Here is a 10,079-nt window from a genome sequence, read left to right as displayed (position 1 = left end):
GACTGTGATATACTATATCATCCCGGGAAGGCCAACCGGGTAGCTGATGCATTGAGTCGGAAGTCAAGCATCGCACACTTGATTGTTAAGGAATGGGCTTTGTTAGAAAAAGTGCGAGACTCGGAGTTTAGATTCGAAGTAAGTCAAGTCTCGAGTTTGTTGGCCACGCTTAGGATTGAACCGGAGATCCAGGCTTAGATTAAGACCTTGCAGTCTGTGGATCAAGAAATCCAAAGGATTCTGGAGATGGATGAGACCAAGAGAAAGTCGGACTTCCAGATATCCGAAGATGGGATACTGAAGTTCCGTGGGCGATTATGTGTACCTGACGATGCGGAAATTAAGGAAGAGATTTTGTCAGAAGCACATCGTAGTAGTTATAGCATCCACCCAGGTAGTACCAAGATGTATCAGAATTTGAGGCAGTACTATTGGTGGAATGGTATGAAAGTAGACATAGCCAGACATGTGGCCAAATGTTTGACGTGCCAGCAAGTGAAGGCACAACATTGTAAGCGCGGGGGATTATTGCGACCTTTGGAAATCCCAGAATGGAAATGGGAGCATATAACTATGGATTTTGTGATGGGATTACCAAGGAGCCAAAGAGGCCATGATACTATTTGGGTGATTGTCGACAGATTGACCAAGTCAGCACACTTTTTGGCTGTGCGAAAGGACTTCGTATTAGATCGATATGCAGAGTTGTATGTGCAGCAGATAATTCGTTTGAATGGGGTACCAGTGTCGATCACCTCAGATCGTGATCCTAGGTTTACCGCCAATTTTTGGAAAAGTCTGTAGACGGCATTGGGATCAAAGCTGCAGTTTAGTATAGCTTACCATCCACAAACGGATGGCCAGTCTGAAAGGACGATTCAGACTTTAGAGGATATGCTTCGGGCATGTATATTGGACTTTCAGGATAAGTGGGAAGAGCAGTTGCCCTTAGCAGAATTTGCCTATAACAATAGTTTTCAGCAGAGCATAGGAATGACGCCCTTTGAAGCGCTATATGGCAGGACTTATAGAACGCCCGTGTGTTGGGATGAAGTAGGAGAAATGAGTATTACTAGGCTAGAGTTAGTTCAACAGTCGATTGAGGCCGTTAAGGTGATTCGTTAAAGGCTGAAAACAGCTCAAAGCCGTCAAAAGAGTTATGCAGACAGAAGGCGAAGATCTTTGGAGTTTCAAGTAGGGGATCACGTGTTCCTTAAGGTATTGCCTATGAGAGGATTGTCTAGATTTGGTAAGAAGGGGAAATTGAGTCCAAGGTACGTGGGACCTTTTGAGGTTTTAGAAAGAATTGGAGACTTAGCGTATCGCCTTGCACTTCCACCCAATCTGTCGCAAGTGCATAATGTGTTCCACGTATCGATGTTGAGAAAATATGAACCGGATCTAGCTCACGTGTTGAATTATGAGGAGATAGAAGTTGATGACAAGGTGTCATATGTCGAGAGACCAATAAGGATCGAGGATCGGAAAGAGCGAGTTTTGAGGAACAAGACGATCCCGATGGTCAAGGTCATTTGGGAGCACCACGGGACAGAAGGCGCGACTTGGGAAAGTGAAGAGATAATGCAACATCAATACCCCCATTTATTCGAGTTGTTAGTTGGATTGTAAATTTCGAGGATGAAATTTTTGTAAGGGGGGAAGAGTTGTGACATCCTGAAATTTGCCCATTTGGGATTTATGAGATGCTTGGTTTTATGAACGTACTCGTAGTTAGTTCTCGCCCAGAATTGATCATTCCTGGGATACTAACCATTAGGGAAAGGCTAATTAGGGATTTAAATTCGTGCGACTAAAGAAAATTCGATCGTGAATTGATTTTCGACCATAAAATCGTCGAGGTGACATTTTGAGCCATTGTAGGCCGATCCAAGGATAGCCAGGGGTCAGTTCGCCACTGTCATAGTAGTGGATCGCGGGTGATTCCGCTGGACCACGAAATGAATTGACGAATGATCCAGAACCTATACCGAATGATCGTGCCCGACGGAACTAGTGATTGAACCTCGCGATTACATGACAACCGAAGTCGTCACGAATCGAATGAACTTGCACGTGACTCGAACTTTTATCAGTCATGGGTCGAATATGCGAATTTCCCCAAAAGCCGCCCGTTAGTTTGAGAAACGTTCGAGTTACGTTAAGTAAAATTCAATTATTAATTAGAGTCCAAATTGGGCATCGGAAAATTATGAAGTCACAACGGGGCATTAGGACGACGTTGTAGTTGGAACATACAACTTTGGATTTTTCCCGAATCCTTTAGAAAAATATAAATTCGGCAAGAAAATGGAAAAGTGACCATTTTACCCTTGAAGGATTATAAAGGGAAAGTGTTAAAGGGGAAGGGCATTTTGGTCATTTTTCCCTAATTTTTGAGTTGGACAATTTTGCCCTTGGAATTTTAAGAAATTTCCAAATTGCCCTTGGATATTTTTGGGAAAGATTTGATCCGGGCCGTCGATCTTAAGATAAGATCGAATCTCGACCGTCGATTTGATTTGTGAGACAAGGGCAAGATGGTCAATTGCCCCTCAATTATTGCTTTGGATTATTTAAGACCAAATTCCTCTCTCTCTCTCCTCATTCTCTCTCTCTCACCTCTCGGCTCACTCTCTCTCTCCCTCACCGAACCGACCGCCCCCCCTTGCCGCCGCCGCCGCTCGCCGGCCACCGTCCGTCTGCCGTACTGCCGCCGCCCCATCACCGAACCGTGACACCACCACCACCACCACCCTCATGCCGTCCATCTCTCTCTCCTCCTCCGTGGCCTTGAGCAGCGGCCAAGGAAGCCGCTCGCCGCTCGCCGCCGCAGCACACCGCCGCTTGGCCGCCGGCTTGCCGTCCCCCTTCTCACTCTAGCCGAGCTAGTCTAGAGTTCGGGTAAGTTGCACCCTAAACTTTATTTAGGATTTCGGGTATCGACGGACAAATTTGAGGTGTAATCGGGTTTAATTAGATGCGGATTAGTATAGTTTTAGGGGCGGAATTGATTAGCGGGCCTAAGGAATGAATTTGGGAGATTTTGATGGAAAATTTGAGGCCAAAAGCGGGCTGTGAATGGCTGAAATGAGTGCTGTGATGTGTTGTACGGTATGTAAATTGGGTATTTGGATTCGGCGGTTAATTGTGTGAAAATGTCGTGAAGGGCTGGAATTGATTTGCCGTAGTTTGGATGTGGAAAAATGGCAATTTGTATGTGGATTGTGTGTTTGTAATGTGGCTGTGATTTTGGGCCCGTGAGTGGCCATGTATGTTGTTGAGTGGTGGATTGTATGATTAGACTTTGTATTGTTATGTGCACGCTTGAGCCTAACTGAGTTAATTGTCAATTGGCCGTGTCGAATGCTTATTGAGCATGAGAAATGTGTGTGGATTGGTGCGTGCACGGGCCACGTGTGATTGGTCATTTTATTGGTAAATGAGTGTTGAGCATGTGAACGGAGGAGAAATCATGTGTGACACGGTATGTGTGATTTTGGAAATCCCTGAGGCGGTACGACTACGCGGGACGATGCCCAGTATTACCGAAGGACGGCCAACCTGAGGCGGTACCATTATGCGGGTTGTGTCGTAGGTGGTGGGTGTTGAGCCTGAGGCGGTACCACTAGCGAGCAAGATACACGGCCTGAGGCAGTACCATTACGCGGGCCTTGAAGTGTTGTTATGAGTTGATCGCAGTGAACCTGAAGCGGTACTATTACACGGGTCACTGGCGAGGTGGGAATGAGGTAGTCGCAGTGAACCCGAGGCGGTTTCATTACGCTGGTCACTGGCGAGTAGTGTGGAAAGAATGTGATGAGGCGGGAATGAGTGCGTGAAATGTCATGAGAATGTGCATGTGATTGGAAAGTATAATACTGTGGCTAACGTGCAGGTTACACTGCAAAGGCCCAGGTAAGTGTAAATGATGTGCCTGCTATATGATTGTCGAGTGCTGTGATGTTTGTGATTGTCTAGAGGTACGTGATAGCCTAGGTGGGGTTTAGGGTATGTTCTTGCTGAGATGTATTCTCATGGTTGTTTCAGAACCCTGGCCTGAGCAATGAATCCTCCGCCGCCGCCGCCTGAGCGTTTTGGAGTACCGGTGCACACCGACCACAATGTTGTAGAGTTTCCTATAGATGATAATCTGACCTGGGTTAATCATACGACGGTAGTTTAAATTGACGTAGGACTACCCCTCTTGCAAGCCAACACGTACACGGCTTGGTTCTTTCGAGACGGGATAGACGAGTTTAGTCCCGTTCATGGATTTGACGTCCCCTTTGATGAAGTTGGGGACTAGGACCCGTCTGCTATACCTCCTCCTGATGGCGAGTTGACTAGTGTGGAAACTAGTTTGGCGCAGTCTGGATTGCAACAAGCGCCTGCAGCACCTGAGCTCTCGGAGGCTGAGCATGAACCAGAACCTGATGAATCGCATGCGGGGTACGATCCAATGTACGTGGATCTCGAGGCGATCCCAGAGAAAGAACCGGAAGAGGAAGAGCCCGAGGCAGAACCCGAGGATGAACCTGCTGAGCCTGAAGGAGAACCGGAGTATATACCCTCGTATGAGCAGTGAATTGACCCCGAATTTGTACCAGAGTACGGGTCTGATGAGGAGTCCGACTCGGAGGAGCGGGACGAGGTTCCAGCGGAGTCGAGTGACATAAACCACCCGATCGAGATCGAGGACGAGCCGGAGTCCTCGAAGGAGCAGACAGTCCAGGGAAATTCAGAATCAGATGACGAAGAATCAGACTCTGAGTGGACGCCAAGCAGAGGGCGTAGGGGCTAGGTTTAGGGGTTGGAATAGGTTTTTGAGGTGTTCCATTTTTGGTGATAGGGAAACCCAAGTTATCGATCCTTTTTTATGTCGATGGTTAATAGTGTAGAAGTTCGGTGTGCTTGTGTATATGGTGGTTTGTAAATTGTGAATATTATATAAGTTTGAATGAGGAATGAGCATGTTTATTCTCCTTAATTACCCCAGTTTTATTTGTCCAGGTATTAGTGGCTTTCGCTGATCGTTTCAAATCTCTGATAAGTTCAATTGGGTCGGCGATACCCTGGGACATCGCATTATTCGACCAAAGAAGTGTGTCGCGGGCTCGAATTGGGGGTTCGGGGCGTGACAATATATGTGCCGACACTCGGACCGAACTACGTAAATCTTTGGTGTTCTCATCATTCATCGTTGATTTTAATTTCTTCTTCTAGCATCTAACTTGAATTGCAAGATTTGTTAGCTTTCGTGTTATTTTCACCACAATTGATATCAAAGCTAAGGTTAGGGTTTCTAGAGTTGATTTGGAGTTTCTGCTTGTTTAATCATTGTTTGGAAATGTTGTGGTTGCAATTACATTCGGAGCAAAAGTTGAGACTAAGAAGTTCAACATGAAGGACAATTTTGGGTTGAGGAGCATTAAGATGTGTGACAATCCAAGGTTTGTGAAGGCAGTGGATGGCAAGGATAGATTGCCAAAACCAATGAAAGTTCCCGATAACGTAGAGTTGATGGAAAAAGCGAAAAGCATAATCCTGTTGAATGTATCGCATGAGTTGTTGATTGAAGTGCCAAAAAGAAGGATGCCACAACGTTGTGGACAAAAGTTGAGTCACTTCATTTGATGAAATGATTCAATAATATGTTGTATATGCTTAAAAGGATGTTTCATCTCTCGATGTTTGACGGAATATCCATCATATCCCATTTAAATGAGTTTAACAAACTCATGATGGACTTGCAGAATGTCAATGAGGTCTTCCCTGAAGAGAAATGGGCATGATGTTGTTGGCATCTCTATTGGATTCTTTTAAGCGCTATACCGATTCATCGATACACAGTAGAACTTCGATAAACTTGGAAGAGGTAAAGTCCATCTTGTTTACTAAGAAATTGCAAAAGAAGTTACGAGAAAATAACTTGGCGCAAGATATGACACAAGGTTTTATTATTTGGGGTAGAGATGTTCTAAATCAAGATCCAACATTCGGACATGTCGATGATATCACTACAATGAGGGAGAGCACTATAGGAGAGATTGTCCAAAGTATGAAGGTCAAGGAGTTAAGGTGAAGTCTACAGGCAATGACAATGTCATTACTACAAGATATAACTTCCAATGATGTTGACAATGTGTTAGCAATCACCACATCAGGTGATGATTAATCTTTTCTCACTAAGTGCTCTTGGCGAGTTCGGATATCGATTCTCTGCTCAAGGTAGAGGTTTAAAGGTCTTTTAAGGTGTACGTACTGTGATACAAGGAAGATAAACAATGCGTCGTACTCCTCCAGGGAATGACACTAATTGGCTAATCTTTCGGATATTCTGAGGCTATAGGTCAAGACACGGCACAATTGTAGCACATGAGACTTGGACACATAAGTGACAAGGAAAAGATTGTTTTGAGTCAAATGGGTCTATTTGGAAGTCACTAAACTAAGAAATTGTACTTTTGTGAACTTTGCGACATGGGTATTCAACGGAGAGTGAAGTTGAGTACAATAGTTCACTTGACCTCGATGAATGTGGCTATGTACACTCAGACTTATATGGATTGTTGACACCTAAATTTTGGCAACCATATTTATTACATAAAAAAATTAGGGATTGACCCTGGTCCCTAACCAAAAATATTAATTAAATTGCATTGATAGTAATAAGCTCATATAGCTGCATTTGTATTGGACCGGCGGTGGATGAACTCAGGTGAATGGTCTTGAATTTAATTTAATGGTGAAAAATCAAATTGAGCCCATTAAATCGTCGTCATGGCTCCGACCAAAAAAAAAATTGTCGTCATGGCCGAAATTTGCATGTGCCTTGCACATGGATGACCTAAGGTTGGAAAGATTGCATTGTTCATCAAAATTGGAATCGGCATAATCCCCTGATATTTGTGCGTGATCAATTACTTGAGGAAAGAGCGAAGGCCAATTCTTATGGAAGGGAAGGAAAGAATTGTTACTGAATATTTAAGAAAAGAAGAGAAACGAAAGGTAAGTCAACAGATTTGCTGGGTTGTTTTATTGGCACGGTGAAAGGAAGTTTTGTCATTTCCTTGAGAGGAACCCTTCTTTCTCATATAAAAGGACGTCCTGACGCCCTTACAAGGGGGCTCCATAGAACACTCACGGCAACTCTTGAGAGAGAGGGAGAGAGAAGAGGTCTGAGGTGAGTACAAACTTTCACGAAAAAAGAGAGAACAGCAGAGAGAGGCGGCCACAATAGAGAAGTTGGCCACAGATGGGGTCTGGCTACTTCAAAAGAAAAAAGAGAGAGGAGTCCCGAAGTCAGAGAAGAATACAGAGGAAGGACTAAAAGTAGAGAGAAAACCCACGTTCTCCATAGTATAAAAAAAAGGGACGGGAAAGAAAGGAAGTGAAGAAAGGGGTTCTCTCTCTCCTTCGTGAATACCCCCACCCTCACAGTGCAATTCTTGCGGTACCCATCGCGAGGAGCTTCACACTCACACGCCCAGCTGCCACTCCGCCTCGCGCTCGACACAGCACTACTCGTCTCCTTACCGCTGCGGTTCATCATCCAGCTTTGCACCAGTCGATCCGGCGAATTCCCCACAATGACAAAGCACCCTCGGCGAGTCCTTTGAACGCCACAGCAGCCCACATGATGCTTCTGATTAATTCTTTGCAGGTTCCCGGCGAAATTCCAGCCACTCAGCGAGCCCCTCGAGCGAACTACCGGCCACCACGCCTCCTGCTGTCCTCGTTTCTTTAAACCTGACGCTGCCGCTTGCTGTTTTGTTTGCCGTGCTTGACTGTTCTTTCACAGGTTGTCCAGAATAAACCAACGCCCCAGCATCAATCCAAGCGAGTGCAATACAGCTCCTGTAGGAGTGAATCTTCATCAACATTAGCAACATTAATGGTTCTTTTTTTACTAACGCTTCTACAAGTTCCAGAGTTATTGTAGCTTTGGTGACATCAGCCCAGCAATCTCAGAGAAGCTTTCTAGACCCCTAGTCGTGTTCAGTCAAGTCCATTTGCGACAACTCCCGGCCCTTGCTGTCCTCCTTTGCCGTCCTTGCTTATAGTTTCGTCCGGAGTCAGTGATGCACTAGCCATCACAACGTGAAGTCCAGCGAAGCCCTGACGCACCTCACCACTGGCTAGCCTTAGCCGGGCCAGCATTGTGAGTCCACCGAGCCAGCCCAGCCAAAAGTTCTCGGCCAAGCACCACCATTGGCCACATCCGCGAAGAGCTCCGCCAAGTCAACCATGCGCCGCCAGCCATCCACCAAGCCTCATCCCCAAGCCATGATCCGGTCCCAAGCCATGGGCTTGGGAGAGCCCAAGCTAAGTGTAAACTTAGTAATCTATTAGTCAAATTCTAGATGGTTCACCTTCGGGAAGGTCATGACAGGGATCCTCTCAAGTTCACCACAAGGGTGGTGCCATGTATGTGTTGTCCTACGTTGATGATGTTTCGGAGAATGTCTAGATTTGTCTTCTTAAGCATAAGAGCGAGCTGCTTGGTCGGTTCAAGTCGGGAAAGGCAATGATCTCAAAGCATGGTGAAACACCATATTGATGCTGCTGCACCACAGCAAAATGGAGTTGCTGGACTGACAAATTTTGGTGATAGCTCGCTCTTTAATTCCAATCTGGATTCTATGAAGATTTCTAGGCCAAAGTAGTAAATACCGCTTGCTGATTAGTAAATAGATCACCATCACCAATAATTAATTGGAAAACTTACGAGAGAATAGTGATCAGGTAAGCTTGCTGATTTCACCGGATTGAGATGTTTTGTTGCCCTGCCTATGTTCATGTGAGTGATGGCGCATTGGAACGTAGGGCAATGAGGTGTTGCGGTGGATCGAGGTTGATTCACCTAATTTTGTTTTTAGCAGAGAGATTACCTTTGACGAATATACTTAGTTTACAAAGAGGAGCGAGGGATTGATTATAAAGAAAGATCTGGACAATGTCCATAAATAGGTGGAGCTTAAGAGAGAGCCTAGAGATGTTCATATTGTAGTTGATATGACAATGTCTGTAAAATCGCTAGATTTCATAGTAGCTGACAGTTGTTCCAAGGTCACGGTTGATGAGTTTCAAGGTGTTAGTGGAGGTGAATACGATAGAGCGACAATTGATGCTGATATTGAAATATATAATTTGGGTGCGATAGAGACAACTTCGGATTTAGAGATGTAGATAACGAAGACTATTGGAATGTTGTGAGTGACTTGAAAGAGTTACGCCAAGAAAGCTTTGAGGCGCTTCAACATGCAATTGAGAAAGTTTGTAAGTACCCCACCGGCTGCATATCATAAATTGTCTAGACTACCATTGTTTACTTAGATGGAAGTGGAGCACTTGTCCCCTACTTCACATGCTAGTACTTAGGGGGTGATCGATTCCAAGATGGCTAGGTATTAGATTTGGAACTTGGAACCTATCATGTTAGAACGGTTCCCAATTTTTGGAACTCGGAACTTGGAACTTATACTTCGGAACTTACCTTGTTTTTCGATCTGGTTCTATGGTCTACCCAAGAACCTATTTTTCTTTGTTCCTTTTTTTGTTTTATTTTTTACAACAAAATAATATGAGCAACAAAACATTTCGAAGTAAAAAATGAATAACAAAAATCCCTATCTGCCAAGCGCAACAATCCATAAGACGCACACGTAGTCACATACAATTATAAATGATAAAAAGTTCAAGCACGCAACATAAAACATAAATTATCCATCCCTCATTCATCCATAAAAATATTGCTCCAAATTCTAACCACCTGAAAACAAAACAAACAACATAGTTAATCACTTAACGACTATTTAAATTAAATTTGTATTATAAAATAAAGAAATTAATAGAAATACTCACCACATATATTCATTCCACTTCAACTCGTGAACTCTATTTACTAATAGTAGTGTCCTTGCTAAGACAATCCAAATCTAAAAACAAAAGAAGAGATTAAATAAAGCATTTACTAGATATGCAAAAGAATTACAAGACAGAAATAAAAATACGTAACTTACCCAAATCAAACTATTCCGTATTCTCGATGTACTCTTCAATATTAATCTGTACGCGAA

General features: G+C 44.1%; 1 protein-coding gene across 1 annotated transcript; it reads left to right on the top strand.

The window, feature by feature from the left end:
* Positions 1-246: 246 nt before the first annotated feature.
* Positions 247-4,585, top strand: LOC115685885 (uncharacterized). Its single transcript, XM_056313602.1, has 3 exons — positions 247-307; positions 3,896-3,915; positions 4,307-4,585. Exons 1-3 carry the CDS (start codon positions 247-249, stop codon positions 4,583-4,585), a joined length of 360 nt encoding a protein of 119 aa, XP_056169577.1.
* The last annotated feature ends 5,494 nt before the right edge of the window (positions 4,586-10,079 follow it).

This window comes from Syzygium oleosum, unplaced genomic scaffold (assembly GCF_021117445.2).
Source record: "Syzygium oleosum isolate NSW1041296 unplaced genomic scaffold, Sole_v2.1 Sole_v2.08, whole genome shotgun sequence".
NCBI lineage: Eukaryota > Viridiplantae > Streptophyta > Magnoliopsida > Myrtales > Myrtaceae > Syzygium > Syzygium oleosum.
The sequence above is the reverse complement of the archived record's forward strand: the minus strand, read 5'-3'. Positions and strand labels throughout refer to the sequence as shown.

What these genes read in the sequence shown, in the direction of transcription:
- LOC115685885 (XM_056313602.1), top strand. Translation starts at nt 247, where the DNA reads ATGGATGAGACCAAGAGAAAGTCGGACTTCCAGATATCCGAAGATGGG. An exon ending in AGATGGGATACTGAAGTTCC is followed by an intron (nt 308 to 3,895) that starts GTGGGCGATTAT and finishes GCTAACGTGCAG; the next exon opens with GTTACACTGCAAAGGCCCAG. An exon ending in GTTACACTGCAAAGGCCCAG is followed by an intron (nt 3,916 to 4,306) that starts GTAAGTGTAAAT and finishes GTTGGGGACTAG; the next exon opens with GACCCGTCTGCTATACCTCC.